This window comes from Bombus vosnesenskii, unplaced genomic scaffold (assembly GCF_011952255.1).
Source record: "Bombus vosnesenskii isolate JDL3184/JDL3185 unplaced genomic scaffold, Bvos_JDL3184-5_v1.1 scf7180000013352, whole genome shotgun sequence".
NCBI lineage: Eukaryota > Metazoa > Arthropoda > Insecta > Hymenoptera > Apidae > Bombus > Bombus vosnesenskii.
The window spans coordinates 4,108,025-4,126,955 of record NW_022882988.1 but is presented as its reverse complement, the minus strand read 5'-3'; the positions used below and the strand labels follow the sequence as shown (position 1 = coordinate 4,126,955).

General features: G+C 45.7%; 1 protein-coding gene across 7 annotated transcripts in view; it reads right to left on the bottom strand.

Moving 5' to 3' along the window:
- Positions 1-18,931, bottom strand: part of LOC117236967 (protein Fe65 homolog) — a 146,198-nt gene that overhangs the window by 87,393 nt on the left and 39,874 nt on the right. The window contains exon 1 of one of the 7 annotated variants that reach the window (XM_033500448.1): positions 8,333-8,902. The exons of the other annotated variants lie outside the window; for them this stretch is intronic. Coding sequence (XP_033356339.1) covers positions 8,333-8,354 — 22 coding nt within the window. The 5' untranslated portion in view covers positions 8,355-8,902. Of the gene's footprint in view, positions 1-8,332; positions 8,903-18,931 lie in introns of those variants that run through there. 7 annotated transcript variants of the gene reach the window in all.

Below are 18,931 nucleotides of genomic sequence, written 5' to 3'. Positions count from 1 at the left end.
TTTACGACCATCATAATTTTGCAAGCCGGTAAATAGGATTACGGCCTCCAGTTTCGTAATTGTTCGCGTCTCCAACGATGTCGAGCTCAACTGGCGAGCTTCGAAATTTAATAGATAGAAAATACCAGGTGTAAGCCGACTAATAAAGGGAGAGACCTCCTCCTCTCCTGCTGTCGTCCAAATCTCCCAGCGTGCAGGAAAAAGGAGACACCGGTTCGGTGTCATCGCAAAATCTGCTGCACGACCACGCCTGTTTCTAGCGGGCCGATATACCGGGTATATTTCGTGCACCAGGTGCTACCACGCCGACGGTTAAAACAATTTGCCATAAATTTTCTCCAGCTAGAAGGCAAACTGTCGGAAGAGGGAGGCCAGAGAATGGAAACGGACCAAGGATTCTGCCAGCATCCACCTCGTGGTCCACTGTCATCGTTTCGTTCCTTCTCTTCTTCTCTGTTTCCTATTTCAGCTTCGATCGTTCCTCTTACGCAAATATCCACTTTTCTTCTGTAGACCAATGATAAACCTTCTCGGTAAAAGTATTTTGTATGCACGATGCTCCCTAGCCGACTTGCTTCGTGTTTCTGGTTGCCAGGGTAACGAGATGACCGAGCCACGACAAATAATTTTTAGAGTGGAATTTCGGGTTAGTGGATCTCGAGAAGCAGTGCTTCCAGAAAAGGAAACAACAACGATGACGACAACGACGAAGACGACGACGACGACGACGACGACGACGACGAATCTCGTCCCTAGCCTGGGGCGATGAAAAACTGCGGCAACGTTTGGAAGTAGTCGAGATAGCCGGTCTGAAGGGACAAGAAGGATTCATAAAACAAGGGAAGCAGCGAGGGCGACATATTGCCGCGCGTGGCATGTATTATGCATGAACAGGCCAGGCCCGCGGTTCTTTGCTACTTCAGCTCCTTCGGCGACTGCTTTCGTTCCTCTCTTTAGCCCAGTCTATTAATTCGAAAAATTGTAGCCCCTTCGTCGACTCCTGACTCAGTCAGCCACCTGCCGCCATCCACGCCGATAGACTTTGGTACAAACGAGTTAACGGTGGATCTCCTTTCACTCGGAACGCCGTGCAATTTCTTTGCCTTCGGCCTTGGAATTCCTGCGGAACGGTGAAATAAAGCGCGACGAATTGTACCGTCACTCGTTACCCCGGGGGAGGCACATTCATTTAGCCAATTTGTCTCGTTAATTGAAGGACTTGGCTCCGGAAATCAACTACCGGCAGCCGTAAACGCTGTTTTTACCCAGGCGATCCGTTCATTTGCAAGATTGTTCGTTCCCCATCGACCGCATATCCTCGTCACATTCTAAAAAACCGAGTCGAGTAAGTCGTCGAGATACTCGACTCGTCTGCGAGCGAGCTCGTGCAGCCCTCCTTCTCCTTCCTCTTCCTCTATTTCCTCTCGTTTTTTCCCCTCGTCTCTTCTCGTCCTCGCGCTCGTCCTCAGTCCGAATTTCTGCCGCGACGTCGAGAGTTTCACCGACTGCCTCTGCTCTTCGCTGGCAACGACCGAATTATGCCTCTTTTTACGTCTCAAATATTATACGGTGACACGCTCGCGTCTTGTCCGGAAATTTTTCTACAGCCAGGTCGGATTTACGGCCACCAGCCACGGATGTGCCTGTCGCACACTGTGTTCCCAACGTTCGTTAGAGAAAAACGACGAAAAAGGAGCAGAAGGGTCCTCCCGACGAGAATAACTTAAGCTATCCGTTTACGCGGCTAAGGTGACTATAAAAGACGAAAGCGACATTCTTACGGAGCGGGAATCTTCTGCACGTTGGACCTAATAATACTAGAAAATAATTGAAAGATGGTCGGCTTTATCCGCGCTAACTCAACGAAGGTCGGAAAGAAGCGCGTAACCCTCACCTTGCTCGCCCACGCAGAATCGCCAGGAGACGAAGATAAGCTGACGTATCGGAGAAAGACATCCCTTTCATCCGCTTTCATCCGAGCATCCAACTATGTATGTGCATGCCCTTCCCGCCTTACCGCGGAGTCAGCTATGGCAATTCTCCGAGAAGATACACGTGTTCACCCCCTTCGTGATCTGTGTGTTTTATCGCGCCATGAAAAGCGGAATACGATCCGTGAGTGCAAACAGTAGTGCCTCAGGTAGACAGGACACGATATTGAATAAGTAGCCCCTCGTGTTTCGAGGGCTCGACCCGTGTGTGTATCAAGGGCAGAAAGTAAATCGTAAAAGTGTAACGCGCGCAAACGACGCGACCCTTCCCTCCGAGCGAGAACTCCGCTTAAATATAACCGTTTCCGCGTTTTTTACGCCGCGTAAACGTCACCCTGAGACGATGTTTGCCCCCTCTTCGAGGCAAAATCTCGTTTCGACGGAGAGATCGGCTAACGATATTTTGTCGCTGACTCTCGTCGTTCCACAGCGTCGAAAACGCTACGGAAAGGCTGCTTTATCGCGACACACGGGTCTTCAAATCTACACTGATACGAGTGTAAGTACGAAACGAGTGAATGGTAAGGGAGCGTGACACATGCAGCCGAAGTAAACTACGGTTGATGCGAAACCGATAATGTCGTCGTGTTGGTTCGTACGGCTGCGTGTTCGACTGGCAGATCGGGAGGCAGCCACCGTGGCCTCTGCCCCTTCAATGATACCGCCCCTCCCACACACGACCTTCTGTTCCTCCACACTTCGTGTCCGTAGCCAGTTATGCGGACCACAGCCGCGACTACGGACAAATATGTATTAGATTTTTGTTTGCCTCGACGGATATTGCGAATGGAAAATATCGTTGTAGCAAAGCCGTTCCGCGGTATCCTTTCGCGTATATCACGATACGAGAGAGTCGTTTTGTCGGATACCAATACCATCCTTGTGCCTGTCGGTCGTCTTTGCGCCCTTCGCGCCATCGTCAAACGCCCATTTGGAATAATGCTTCGTGTTTATGAGATTCGAGTACGATCATTTTATACGTAGTTCGAGGGTGGAAAGAAAGATGAAGTACCTGGGGAAACCTAATTTGCCACTATTCCCGCCACGCATAAATTCTTTTTTCGTTTTACTAATGGAGATCATTAAATTATTGTTATTACAAAAGATGGATGTATGATATTTTATATATATATATGTAAAATATCGTAAATAGAATTTAAGAAACAAAATACTCGGCCAATATGTAAAGCATAGGAATCTTATGAAAGTTAGAAAATAAAATGAGATTCTCACTTCGTAGTACAGTTTCAAACATTTATTAGCACGAAATGAATGACAGAAGAGGAAAGACTACGACTATTAATATCGTGAATACGCCTTCGGAATCTCCCCTCGAGCTGACATCCATCTGCGGGTACACAATATGCCGTGGAATCGTTCAATCATGCATGACGACTGCTCGCATTTGTGCCACGTAATCCCCGTATTTTAGTCGAATTTAATATGAATTAATCCATCCAGCATATTTGAATCGACATAAACATCGTTGACTCCCTTAGACAACTCTACTCAACCTGACATGACGCGAAACTAATAACACGAATGTCAACCTAATTACAATCAAGAATCGAAGAAAGAAAGAAAAGAAAATAACAAAATAATTGACTATCACATTGGAATACGTAATGAACGTATTCTTTTATTCTAATTTTTATGCTAATACTTTAATATAATATATATAATAATTGGAAAAGAGAACGATCTTGTTAAGTTCAAGGATATAAAAAGAAAATTGTAAACATACATGATATGTATACACATCAACCAAGTATTATACATACAAAATCAATGGCATAATTAATGTCATGACTACTAAAGCTCCTGAATTATTCAAAAGGGTGAGAAAAATACATATGTATGCCAAGCCAAATACAAATGTAATATAATACGAGATTATTATAATATACTGAATTTAAAAATTGCCTCCTTGTGAAACCAAAGGATAAGATACATCGTGTCTTTGCTCTGTCGTTTTCAATTATGACAGGGTTGTTAATATTTCGAAGGGCGCAAACACGCGATCGATCGATTCTCATCGAGCAAGACAAACAAGCGAAATCGCTGCAGCTCATCGCGAATGCACCCCAAGGATTCCGTTCGGCTGCCATTACGCGGAATGCGAGTTGCATGCGGTCGTGCGACGCGACGCGCAGAACAAATCTACGAGGCGTTACAACGTGTCTGATGCATGCACGCGCATCCACGCCAGTGTACGATGCTCGTATTTCAACGAAGGCATCGCAGTTGCGACGCCGGCACGATGCCTCCAGTTACGTCGGACAATTTACAGATGGGTAGACGTGGAAATTTAGGGTCGTAGCCCCGAAGGTCGTATCCGGCGAGACGTTCCCGACCCGAAGGAAACAGGGACCGCGTAGACCCGACAACCCGTGCCCGCCACTTTCGTATATCGTGCAACGAGATGGAGAAATTTCGAGGCCGACGTTGTTTGAGGTAGCATCGAGGTTCTTGAACGTCACGACAAGACCGCAACCTTCTGGCTTTGAACGCGATGGTTAGCTGTAAGATTTAGATGCTTCGCGTGCACGTTCCAAATCTATACGATTAGCGGTATTTGTGCGAGCAATGAAATTCGTGAAAGCAAAACAGTGCATTACATATCGAGAGGGTCAGCAAGTTTAATGGTAAAGTTGGATGCGGATGAGCAATTTTGTTTCGTGCATTTTCGCAGCATCAGCGCATGGGTAGTAGTGTTTTTGTAACGATAAAATAAAGCGATCATCGCCAGATCTGTGACAGTTGTACATACAGTGGCATACGAGAGTATTCCAACATTCTACACAGCTTGTTACGTCCGGTGACTCTCTACATAAACCGGAATTCATCCCCCGGTCAAGACGGTCACTAGCCGTGTAAATATAATTAGTGGGACTGCAATAATCCTCAGGAACTGTCATAAAACTAAGCCTTTTTATTTTACTGTCAAAGCCCTTAATTGCTACAAAACATCCTTTTACTCAAAGCGACCGCAAAGCAATACCCATCGATAGTTTTCCTCCGCAACAACATCGTCACCGAACTTGACTGGTAATTGTGACTGTAACTAATTACAACTACTATCTTTAACACTTGTTATATGCTTAAGACACCTGTTCGCGCCGTATATCAGTCTTTTACTGAATATATGTTTGCAATAAATATCTTGCGACTTGTGCGTACATATTCAAACTGTTTTCGAAGACCAACGTAACTGTGATAGTCGTGACTCGACACAATGCTAATGACGTTTAAAATGTTTTATATAACCCATACGCTATATAAACGCTCGTTCGACAAAATTGGCTTATGCGCATCGAAGCCAAAATGTTCCTCGGAAGGAATCAGATAGCGGATAAACATGAAATCTTCTAACAAAGAGGTTTTCATAGTTCTTCCACGTAACTGGAGGCTAATTACTCGGTACTCGTCGTTGTCGTAAATTTCCTCGACGATATATTTTCCAGATGTCCAAACTCTCGCAGATACTATTAATATCTAAACCTTTCGGCGGTAGAGCGCGACATCAAAGTAGCTGCGAAGCGAACGCTGTCTCAGGCGATAGGCGTAGTTGATGGTGGAGTATGTCAGCCACCTTTCGTCCTCATTATTATAGCCCTGTGCCGCGACTGAAAAGCCCTAACTATCGTTGGTACGACGATGTCATGGCTGATGCAGAGAATGGAAGAGGATAAGACAGGCTGAAACAGGGTACTGGTTCTAACTTTCGAGTAATTAAGTGCGTTGAAACTTGGTTAAGACTCGTAATTGTGTTTTATAAGGAGCTACCGAGGATAGCTTCGCGAGACGGTGGCTGGTTCGATATCGCTCGTTCGCTGGAGCTTTTTAACAAAGGGAGAACCATTGAAAATTCGTGACTCGACGGTTAGATGGAATTTACTACGAGAATACTACCATCTCGTCCAACTTTAAACGATCGTTCTTTTAAAACCATTCAACTTCTTGTCGTTTAGCGTACTCAGCAACGAAAACGTCCTAAGATTTATAACGATGTTTCGATACCGATCGTTCCGTACGGCCAAGATGGGTGACCCTGTTTGCAATATGTAGATTGCGAAACTCTTTATCCTATAGAATGCATTATTTCGTAACCCATACTGTTACTTGGGAACCGAGATAATCCACGAATCACGTTACACGGCTGTGTTTTAGATAAAACTTGAAATTTGTTATGCATGTAAGAGCGAACGAAGTTTTTCTCGTGCCAGAATAAAACTTCTTCCTTATTACTCGAAACACCGTGTTTCATCTTTGTTTCTTCGTCTTTGTGTTTCTGTTTCTATCTCCGTTCCCCGCCTTTTTTTTTACGACTCTTCCACGAACACGAGACGCGTTATTACCCACCTAATTGCGTCCACGATATTTTCCGCGGTGGAAATAGCTTTCTGAGTACCTGGCCTCCGATATAGAAGCGTCGGTTAGTCGATATCTACTACGAAGGCAAATTTACTTACGCTAATTTCCGGTCAGAGAACAGCTCGCTGAGAATTGCACGGCGAACGGAAATGATAAACGAATTGGATACGTCGACGATAATTAGCCAATAGGCGTGAGTCCAGCGATCCATATACAACATCGAAATGCAATTTTCCAGACGAATCAATTTTTTCGTTGCTCGTCGAAAAACTGCGAAAGGAACGCGATCGTATTTTCGCTCGATTACCGACGAGTTTCTCCTGTTTCAATAACGATACGCGCCCCGTTATTGGTTTCCAAAACGAATGATAACTGGAACCTCTGACAATCTGGCGATCGTACAAAGCTGTAACCAGTTAACGACGATATAGATGTTCGTTATCTCGAATTATTCCGACAAAAAATTACACTCGCGGCAAAAGCTGTACGATACGTATAAAAAAAGAGACTCAAAATCCACGAAGACTAGTGACAAAAATGAACCAAGAAGATCGATCTTGATACCGATGTAACAATTAGCTAATGTAGTATCGTGGCATGGCGTGCGCGAGTTTTACGAGCTGTCGGAAATTCGTCGAGGAAATTCGTTTTCCCAGATGTCCTGGCGAGCCAACTCCGTCGATAATTGTGGCCCATCACGTTTAACGCTCGCCATCGTCTTTCTTCTCCCTGTTGCCAACGAAAAGCTTCGTAATAAAATTTACATATCCTTGATACGCGACTGTTTTTCCGATCCCTTCTAACGTTCTCGTATGTGACCACGTCGTGTGGAACGGCGTCGGTGCAACGCGAGATCGATAGCCATGAAAAAGAATCGAACGAGTGGTAGGATCGCGTGTCGGACAGGTTCAACAACGGCTCGTAAATTCTTAGTAAAAGTCAGTCGTTAATCGATCGGAGGAAGCCTCTCGAGTATTTTTAACGCTGACTGCCTTTGAAACCTATCGAGCCGGGAACAAAAGGAGGAATTTCCACGATCGTCGCCATCAACGTGCTCTAACGCGTGTATATTTTCCTCGCTCGGTACAAAGATGTTCGCGTGGACGCGTCGAGAGGTCATCTTCGTGCCTATGCATCTTTAACGAGGTTTCCGGTGGGGCTGTGTAAACTGGTAAGAGTATAGCGGTCGCGATACGGATCAAACAGGTCGTGATTTCAGCGTCTTCGCCATTCGTCAGAGCGTATCTGACCGGGTCGTCGGTTCCGTCACGTCTGTTCCGATCTCGCGTGATCGAACGGTTACAATGAGTAATGAGGCGTGCCCTGAGACCGCTTCCTCGGTCACGCGACCAAACGTTTCCGTTTTTCGTATACCGTTACCGCCACTGTGTGTGCGATTGGTCAGGGTCGACACGAAATAACCAAAGTGCCAAAGACCTCGGTGATTGACACTTGGGAAAGCTTTCGACGAAACGACTCTCGAGGAAGAGCAACGCGTGACTACGTAGAAACGAAACCGACTAGATCGATGGCATGGCAGTGATTGAACGTAATTATTTTTAGGGACGATGAATCTAGGAAAATAATAGCGTGCTAGGATGCAATTTGTTAAGAACCGTTATATACACGGGTTCGCTTTATCAGGATGCTTATCAGGAAATGCGTTCGACGCTGGGGTACATTTAAACGAAACACAAACACATCGAGGGATGAATTGTCTTCTTAAACGAGCACTAGCTAGTCAGGTTTCTATTTGTTGCTAATCGTACATGTATATACGTTTGGACAACAGACGGAGGGAAGGAAGGAACTAGAAGCATATTCGACGACTTTTCGATCACCTGATCGTTGCACGGTAAATCGTTTCGAAGATGTTTGAATATGTACATGCGACAACGTCGATTAGGTGGTTGTAAAAATTCAGGGAATACGCTCGAAAGGAGGATGATAAGGGACACATAACTTACGATTCACTCCGTGGATGACCATCGTGGTCGTGTTTTACGCAACTATAAAAATGTCCTCGATAGCTCCACTGGTTCCCGAAGCGAAACTCGTGCACGAAGGACTCGGTGCTTTCCACCCTCTCACGAGGTTAGCTCATTTTTCTCGCGAAGTAAAGGGTTCTCCGCGAATGAACGGGGAATATTCGGATATTTAGATATTTAGAGGCACGTAGCAAAATAAAAAGATAAAACAGACGTGAAAAGTTTCTAACACATTTTCGCGTGTATCGTGGAACCGATGGGGACGCGATAACACGGTACGGAAAGAGAAACAAACGCGGTTTCGAGTTCTCTCGCGGCACTGATACGCAAATTTGCGCGGTTACTTCGATTCCATTCGATCGGTTTCATTCGCGCCCGTAAAATCGTTCGCAACGCCGTGAAATCGTACGTGGATTTACTTGGTTCCGTATCGACTCGAAATCGGTAAAGTAGGTGTCGACGAAAATTACGACGATTTTTAAGGTCAGCAGCGGACAAATGGCACCCCGAGACGTTGGGGCGTCGCGGTCGTCGCAGTGACTGGCGAGACTCACGGCTACCCCCTCCAATTCTAACCCCTTCCAACAATTCTCTTTTACCCTCTTGCATCCCTACGCTTCTCCCCACCAACGCGCCACCAACCGCTATCTATACATCTATATCTTTCTCTCGCTCTTTTTCTTGCGCGGAACATCATCCCTCCACGTCCTTTCTCATCCCCCTCTTTTTCTTTCCAACTTCGTTCCTTTTCTTCTTCCTCTTTTGCCCTCTTCTTTTCTCCCCGCGGTTCGATCCCTCCTTTTCCGATGCACGTTCGCGAGAACCATCCTCGTCACTCTTCTTCCCTTCCTTTTTTTTCCTACCTGCTCTCCGAACTCCCTTCCCCGCTCTTTCTCTTTCTCATCCTTCGTCGGTCTCGCTCGCGCTTCCACCCTCTCCCTTAGTCACTCTACAACCCCCCAGACACTGGCCAAGCGAGTGGTCACGTGACCGTTAGGTCGGCCAATCATGTGCCGGGTGACGTCATCCGCAGGGGTTCTCACAGTTTGAGAACGAACAACGAGCATAAAGGTGTATTTGCGGACTTTGGGAAACGTTCGTGGAAGGGATAGGTGGTCATGCGGTCTGTTCGATCTTGGAACGATGTGTGACGCAATGGCAGGACTGTCGATCCTTGGGATCCTCGGGGAAGGATTAAAGTACCGGCGGACCACGTTCACGAACAAAAGAGCCTTTCACGCTTTGATGTTTCTCTAATGCTCTCTTCTTCTACATACCTTCGATATTGGAGCGTTTAAAAGCCATTATGCCCCCCACGGAAGAAACAATTTATAAAAATAAAAAGAGGGAAGGAAGGAAAGGTACGGATCGTTGGTAGAATTACAAGTAGCCAGTGGGCGACTTTGAGCGTACGTTTGGCGACATTCTACGTAACGTCTATATCAGCCGGCTAAACCGTTCGATTCAACTCGTTAAAAGAGATCACGGGACGTGACACAGTGGCGGCGCCCCTATAAATTGCGATACGATGCAACTCATGCCAAGCACCATTTTTCCTGGAACCGGGAAATAGGTTAGCGCCGAAAACTTGCCTGTTTGTATTCCACGCTCGAACAAGGTTTTTCCAACGTAACGCTACGAGGTCGCCGTCGTTCTAGCTGAAATGAAATTCCACGGTGCAGAAAGAACGGCGGAAGGGGGCATTGGATGGAAAGAAAGAGAAAGCAAGGAAAGAGGAAGGCTGCAGAGAGAAAGAAAGTGGAAGAGGCGCGAAAGCCGGTGGTAAATCAACGCTGTAGATGTTTTCTTCCGAAAAATTTCCACGGAAAAATCGCCTTACCGGCGGCGCGGCTCACGATTCAGCCGTCACTGCGATCGGTACTGCTGCCAGATGTGGATTTACTGGGAAACTTTTACGCGTCCAAAAAACTTCCCCGTAAATCTTGTACGTCGTAAAAATTTTCCATTCCCGCCCCTTTTATTTGCGTTTCTCCGTCGACTTTTCCCCGAGAAACGTGCACCGTAACTCATCTCGCCCGGTGGAAAATAATGCGAGTTAATCCATGCCGTAAACAGTTCATGAATAAACGAGGTACCAGGACCACGAAACAGTCGACAGATCGGCCGTTTTTTGTTGGGAAAATTGTTTGCTTATTCGCCATGAAAATTATCGATTATGAAATTCAGTTCGTCGTTTGATCGGCTTGTATCGTACTAGTTTGAATTCCGAAGCGATGCGGGAGCGAGTAATCCTTTCGGAAGGTATCGTCGGACCAAAGGGATGGAAAAAGGAAAGCTGCGATCGGTTATCTCCGCGTCTACCCTCTCCTTCTCTCTATCGGTTCTCCCTCTTGGAATATGTCATCCAACGATCGATGACTCTATTAACAAGGGATATCGCGTGAATAGAGATCATCGGGATTATTTTAGGGGCAATGGGCGTGATAGCATCGGAAAAACTGTATAATCTGACAATATATTGACATTCGCTGCATATACTTCGATTTATGAGACGAGATAGAAACGTTTTGGGAATATAACGGGGGCGTTGGGTCGCCAAAACTCGGAGGACAGTCGAGTCTTCGATTCACAAAACGTGTTGCATTTTGCAAACGCGTTGTTGCTACCTGGCACTCAGTACGCGTGTTCGACGCGGCGATCAATTTGACGTTTATAAGCAGTACGTAATTATTAGTTATTACCGACCTGGATGCGCTATGCGCTTCGTAATTTTCTCATTAATGAAATTAATTCATCGAATCCATAAACCAAATTAAATTCCGCGTAATCATCGGTTTACGGGGAATCGGAGTGTAAATCTCGCGAAACGTAAAAACGTTAACGCAAAACGAAATAATTCTCTTCGTTCCCCTTCCTTCTTCCCGTCTTCCAGGTTTCGTTTACGACTACATTCGGTCAGTGGCTAACTTTCTTCAATGAGAAAAAAAAAAGAGAAAGAACCTAGCAACCGGGGCAGTAGCATGCAGCCCAGAGCTAGCCCGAGTCTTTTGACTCTCGGATATGCTAAAAGCGTGCAACTCGGAAAGACGCGTAATTAAAAGCGCGTTCCAGCACTTAATAATCGTGCGCCGCAATTTAATTTCAAATCCATTTTACCATCGCTGTTCACGCCGCTCTTTCAGCATACGTTCCACCGATGGAAACGTATTGGTTTTTCATCTGGTCGAATCTACTCTCTATAATATTGTAATATAAACGAGGAAGGGATAAAATGTCAGGATTAAAAAGGCAGAGGAACAGAGACATATGGATTACGTAATTAGTCGGTAATTATATAGAATATAGCACACTCTATGGATTTCAATTATTTTGAAATATAATATACCGTTAAAGTCAATGTTCTGAGTAGCTTTATCGATACATATAACCATCGCTCAACTTCGCGTTCAGAGATGGACGCAAAAGTATTTTCGATATTACACGTCGTATTTCTAAGGTTTGCGACAGGTTTGCGATTACCGATTAATCTCTTTCTTTCGAGGACACCCTTCGTTTTTCACTCAATTCTCGCGAGCAACGTTATCTCGACTTTTCCACGTACGAACGTATCCACGAGATCTGTTTCTCGAATCAGCTCGAGTTCCGCGAACACGTGTGTTCGACGATCGATATACCTTCTGTTTCGTCGCATTAAGGATCACCGATACGTAATGCCTTTTCACGGGCCATAGTTTCCACTCTTTGCACGCCACTCTAATCTTTTTTTCTCCTCTTTTCTTTACCTTGGTTTATATCGATGTCGTTACCGCCACGTGATACGAATTCCACGTGAATATCTGCGATTTTTCAACGGGCATTGCATACGCCCGACCGGCGCAAGTTACAAATTTACGATCCCCCTGGTATAGTCAACGGTACCGCGATAAAAAGCGTAATCGTACTTCGTCGACGCTAAACTCGACGTTTGCCGACAAAAGTGAACTGTAACTCGTGCATCGAAACTTTCTCCTTTTGGAGGATTTAAAATGAAAATAGCAGGAATTTATGCTACGCCGTTAGTTTGATTTGCTAGAAAATCATCGATCTTCGTGATTCTGGCTTTTTATCGACAAACTCTGAGAAACGGAAATGTGAAAAAAATGGTAAAGTTGGTGGAAAACTGGCTGAAAACAGATGAATTATTCCGCGAGATCAAACACCAGTAACAGCTGAACTCGTGTCAACGGTAACAGGCGTGAAAGCGTTCGACGTGTAAACTGCGAGTAAATCAGAGTTTGCCGCACGCATCTCGCTTCGTCTGCCGCGTTGTTTGTCTGGTATCTACCAAAACAGCTGCTCGATGACCTACACAAATCATCTCTAGGAACGGTATCCCGTTGGCGTTGAATAGAGGCTCTTGTGCAGGTGACAGGACTGCGAAAAACTTGGTTGGCGCACCTGTCACTGGTGTTATAACAGGAAACTCCGTTCGTAGGACGACCAAGGAACGAATTGTATCGGTTGACGAACGAGTGCGAAACTTGGGGACGTGTATACGTTGTTTGAAATTCGAGACGTTTGTCGACTCGAGTGGCTAGAACAAATACTGGAGGGAAGTATAAGTAGAAGCGACGAGGAAAGCGTAAACGTCAACCACGTTAATTCAAGGTATAAAAGGAACGATATTTCCCTTTTTATTTCGATCTCGAAGGAATCGCCTCTCCATAGACTTATTCCGGTATTAAACGATCAGGCTGGCGCGTCGGAGGGCAGCTTGTCTCGGATTTTCCTCCAAGCGAAGGATGTGAAAGAAAAAAAGAGACGAAGAAATCACAGCGTGGCGACCATCATATTTTTACGACACGCGCGGTACGTCGTCGTTGGCGTGGGTGAGTCTTGCATACACCTATACAGAAGTTTTTATCGTCGTCCTTTTCATCGTTCGCGCGCAACCCCCTCCCCCTGTTCACATGTAGGTTACGCGGATTAATACTCTCGAGAGAAAGTGCAGCGACGATGGGGTCGTGCGACGCGTCGATGGCGAGGAAAAGACGAAAAAAGGAGCCGAGGGGATAAAAGGCACGCGAATCGGAGAGAAAAATGTTATAGAGACGAAAACTCAAAGGAAAAAAGGATGGTGGTCGATTCGGTTGGATTTATTTCCGCCGCAAGGACTCCGAGGAATGGTGGCACAGGGAAATCGCGAATGACAAAAGAGAAAAATAATAGAGAGAAAAGCGAGAGACGAAGAGGGAGAACAGGAAGATGAAAAGGAGAGAAGGGAAGAGTGGCGAAAAGAAATAGGGAGAAACGAGAAATGCGAGGGAGAGGCAGAGGTAGAGGGAGGAGAAAAAAGAAGAGTGCCTGGAGGGTTTGCATATTTTTTTTCATCCATTTAACGATCACCCACCGGTCGTACTCCCTGCAGGCAGCGAGCAGCGGGCGAGGGGGGCAAGGGGCAGGTGTGGATTACGAGGATGTGGCACTTTTTAGCGATGAAAAAAAGTATGTCGCATTAATTAAAAGCGACGCCGACGCTGAACGCAATTACGGGGCTGCGCGACGCGCTGGGTTCATTTGGGGCCTCGCGTTTTCACCGAGCAACCTGTTTTTCGCTTATTTTTGTTCCCTTTTTCTGTTTCCTTACCCCCATCGCAACGTGCTCTTTCCTATTTCTCGGTTCGCATGTCGCAACTTCGGGAAAATCGTGGCACGCTTCTTTGGGAATTATTCCGGCCGAGGGCGGCGCCGTAATTAATGCCTCGATTTAAAACGGAACGCGAAGAATCCTTCGCGCGAGTAAAACCGAAACGAATATAAAATCCTGCGCGTGATTCGTTAGTCTCTCCTTCGCGTGAAAACGGAGCAGGAACATCGACTTAAAGCAGGGCTCGATTCGTTTTTAACGATCAATCGACCGGTCAGTCGAAGCTATCCGACGATCATAAACCGATCGACGTTGTTCCACGTTCGTGACGTTCCTCTACGTTCTTACAGGTTCGCGGACATTCCGTTAAGACGAAGAAAATGAGAGTGGACGCAAGGGTGAAGAACGAGAGAGCAGGGTAGTCACCCCGTAACTGCGAGGGACGTGTTGCCATGCCCTCTGGCAATTTCCGTCCTCGAATTGAAATGTTATTACGTTAGCGACACGTTCCGGTTACCCGCCTACTTCCCTCTTTCTCCTCGCACCCCTTTCTGTCGTTCTTCTCCGTCTTATGTTTCCTGTTGTTCTGTCGCAAATGCGATTTGAAGTCAGTGTTCAACGAAATGGACGAATCCAGGGATGCCAAGAGAAATCAAGGGAGAGTAACGAAGGAACGACGACGAAGGTCTTCCGTGGATTCCGTTCATTCGTCGGGAAAGGAGAACCGAGGAAAATCAACGAAACATCGAATCGTTGATACTGTCTGGTGTCGTCGAATCGCATTTTATCCCCAACCGTCGTTTCGTCGCCGGCTACGACACCGCACTTTTCTAAAATCGAATTAAATCCGTTCGATCGGTCGACCAGCAGAGTCGAAAAGTCTTCCTTGTGCCTTGTACGAGGGAGCATGTCCATTACGCGATCACATATCCGACTGAAAGAGCTCCTCGGGACTCCATTTCGTGTTCTCGCAAAGCAACGGCCCGATACCGAGGAATGCAGCCTGGATATTTCCGCCTGCATTGGTATTTCCGGCTTTCGGCCCGATAAAACGCCAGAGGGGAGATTTGTGCAGACGTCGAACGGGGTAACCAGAATGCAACCTCGCTTCTCGGAAATCGCTGATTCGAATGTCTTCGACATATACCTCCGGCTTCTACGTGAACGGCGGTTTTAACGGCGTACCGCCCCGTAGGAAACTCGACAACCGCCACGCGAACAACGTACCGCCGTCAAGTAGAATAAGACGCACTACGGTCAGACCATGTAGTAACTCAAGCAGCGTCGAGTTATCGGGAATTACGTTATAAATACAGCTGTTGTCGATAGAAGACGAAACAAAATTTTCGCGAGATACGTTTTAATCGAATCTGAGATGCGGAAATCGGTTATCGACGACTCTATTTGGCTATTGTATCGAACAAAACGTCGTTTAGACGTTGGTCGGGACGTATTATTGAAACTAGCACACTCTCGCTATCGAAATACAATGTATCTAAAACCGTTTCAAGATTATCGTGCTTGATACAATTTTCTCGAGTCTGGCATGTTCTTCGTTTTCACAGATAATACTCGCGATGAACGAATTATTGGTATTACGATAATATTTTATATTTAACCACAGAATAACTTTTAGATGCACGGAAGAAAATGACTCGAATTTCGTGCATGTTCGCTGCATCGAAAAGAGAATTTTGACAAGCTTTCGAATCTATTTCAAACAAAAGGAGCCAGAGAAAGGCCATAAATAGACATTCAATTTTGTATAGATGATATTGCAGGCGAATGACATAATTCTCGGTACGGTTTGGATGAAGAATATAAGTGGCAAAACGTTCATAATTAACAAGATCGATCTAAAGTTAGTTAAAATGTTAAAATTGCCATTATCAATGACGAGATAAACGAACTCTTTCACGAGAAGTTCAGATTCGCGTTATCCATCGAAACGACGTTACAGTTAAAGTTAGACGTTTCTTATTCGACCAATACATTGTCAGGAAAATTCTCACAATCGTTACCACACCGACTTCAACGTTTTTCAAATCGCTCCGATGCGAAACTGTTCTCATATAACGCGATCGTAAATTACGATACATTCGTTCCATCCCTCTTGCATTTCGTTAATCGTCCCTCTTGTTTTGTGCTTTGTCTTTTGTCGCGGCATAAATGCTTCGCCTTCGCGGCTGTACGAAACCAATCTGCACGTAAGTACGTATTGTATTACGCCACGAGCCTTTTTTATCCGATGCGTCAAGGAAAAAGTGCCGAAGAGAGATACTAGGGGAGAGAGGCGAACGAAAGGAAAGAGATTCTCCGAACGAAGGCAGAGTGTCTCGAAAACAGGAACATTCCGGTGGTTTAATGCCGATGGAGCCGTCCATTCGTAACGAAAAGGGGCTGAGGGTTGTATTTTTCACTCTCGTTTCTTTCTTTCTTCATTTTCTCTCTTCTAAATCGGAGTGGATCGGGGGAGAACAAAGAGACCGAGAAATAAAGAAGAGAAGCATTTTGAACGCGGAAACTTCTGCGAGAGAGAGGCAGAGAGAGAGAGAGAGAGAGAAGGAGAGAAGGACGGGGAGAGGCGAGACAAGGATACCGGATGACGGAGTCTTCTTAGACAAAAATGAAAAAGAAGATTAAAGGGAAGGGACGACGAGAACGTAAAGATAAGGTGAGCGAGGAAAGAAGGAAGGATGACCAAACCTCGTGACTTTTATTGCAGCCGACCGTGTTAATCCGGACCAGCCATAAATTCATCCGGCGAGAATTGCTTCTTAACCGACGTCATCCCCTTGAGATCCGACAACCTGTCGAAGTCTTAACTAACGTACGTGATCTCCGCTTTTTCTACGCGAGAACTCCACTCGATGAAAGAAGAACTATTAGATATCCCTGGTTTTATCCGATAAGTTCGTGACCGCGCGAACCTGCCCGAGTAAATCCGCCAGAAGCTACGTAAAATTACCCTTACGTCGAAAACGTAAATGCCCATCGGCTACGCGAACGACAAATATTTAATTACAGGGAGAGATAGTTGATTCGTGGCGTGGCGTAAATGACGAGCTGCCGAGGAAAAAGGCCGGAACGGCTGGAAAAAAGATAAAGGGAAATGGAGGCTTTCAATCTTCCATTCTTCCCATTATCCGTGGCCAACCACTTCGATTCTTCGTGGCTTCTCTCCTATCCCGAGACTAACAGCTAGTACACCGGCCGAATTACACCGGAGGTAATTTCTTTCGAAGGCATTAATTAGCTTGTGTTTTCCGGGGCTATCAATTTGCAACTCCCGCTGCAATTCAAGTACTACGCAAGCTCTGTATCTCGACGAGACCCGTGGTTCTCTTCGCGATCGATATCCGATGAAATTTCAACATATCGCGTGCGATTGTTCGGCGTAATACGACGACATTTTATTCGAAAACTTTGTTCCTCTTAAATATCGATATTTATAAAATAATTTAATAGAAACATCAACGAATCAGATTATCCGAACAGCGCGTGCCATGATTATTTCGGATAATCGAGTTTCTGCGCTGGCAGTGTGGAGTGCAATTGGAATGCACTAGTACTGAACGCCTTTAAGAAGATGAATAATCTCCAGACATCAGATGAAACGTAAATTAAGTTACACTGTGGAGAAAAGGAAGATCGATAGAAAAATAAAATTAGAACGGAGACGCGACAGAATGAGAGCAAGATGAACCTGGAGGACTGACGATGACAACGAAAGCTAGAAGCAGGATGGGTCGGTGAATGGCACTGTGGCTCTCTTAACACTTTGAAAATCTGGCTTGGAAGGGTCCGCGAGCTTGGCTCTTTCCGGATCTCTCGTCAGGGTCGTTTGATATTCACGTACCGTGAGTTTTGAGGGAAACCTTATACACCACTTCGATCCCCCGACAGGACTTTTACGCCGCGTTTCCAAAGCCCCGCGGCAAAACTGGCACGGAACGAGTCTCTTCATCGTGTATATACCCCTATATACCACATATACCTGTAATCCACGAGGTGCAATTTGCATGCTCGTCCTCGTTTTAAAGCCTACCGGTGATTTCCGGCGTCATAGTTTCCATACAGGCTACGAAAACTCGACCCGAATCCCAAACCTCAACACTTCAGCTATGCTCCTTCGACCGTCTCGTGCCAATGGGAATGATTCTCGCGGAATTAATAAAATATCGACGCTGGACGTATCGTTGGAATATTTTAAGTGGCGGTACGGCACGCTCTATTTTTCACGAATAAGCGACCCATTCTCGTGTTTTATAAAAAGGAACGTCGCGCGTAAACGTGCGACGCATCGCGACGATGGAAATTTCGATAGAAAATGTTCGTCTCGATCTCAAAGGTGTTGATAACAGATGGAAAACGTAAGAGACGGAGAAAAATCACGAGAGTCTATCGGAGTATTTGTGAACGAGCTGAGAGATTGTTTGCGACGGGGTTTTCCTAGAGATATTGAAATATCGATGTCAACAGCGGAAACGAGAAAAACGACGGTCTACTTTGACGGAACGAAGGAAAAGGCCGAGAATTAGCCGCGAAACGAGCAATGCCGAAAGCACGTGTAGACGGAGTGCTCCGAAGGAAACGAGGTCTTTCCTTTGAATACGCTTAATTGCGAGAACAGTTTCGTTTCCAAGGGAGAGGGCAGACGGTCTGACGAGGAGCACGGAAATGATTAACGACAAAAGGACGTCTCCGTCGGATTTTCCGTGATCGGGATGGAGACGGTCGAACGAAAGAAGAAATAAATCTCGAACGTGAACAAAATGAACAGGACCGTGCAATTACCCTGTGGCTTCGAAACTATCGACGGATTTCCAGTTACCAACGAATAGAAACATTTTAATTATTGATCTAGCATTAATTCGTGCCCATTGTGCTTTCTACGAAGCGAAGCTTTCTATGGGCGAATTTTACCACGGGAATTAAAGATAAGAAGACACGAAGATCGATTGATTCGCGTGGATATTACTAATTTCGAG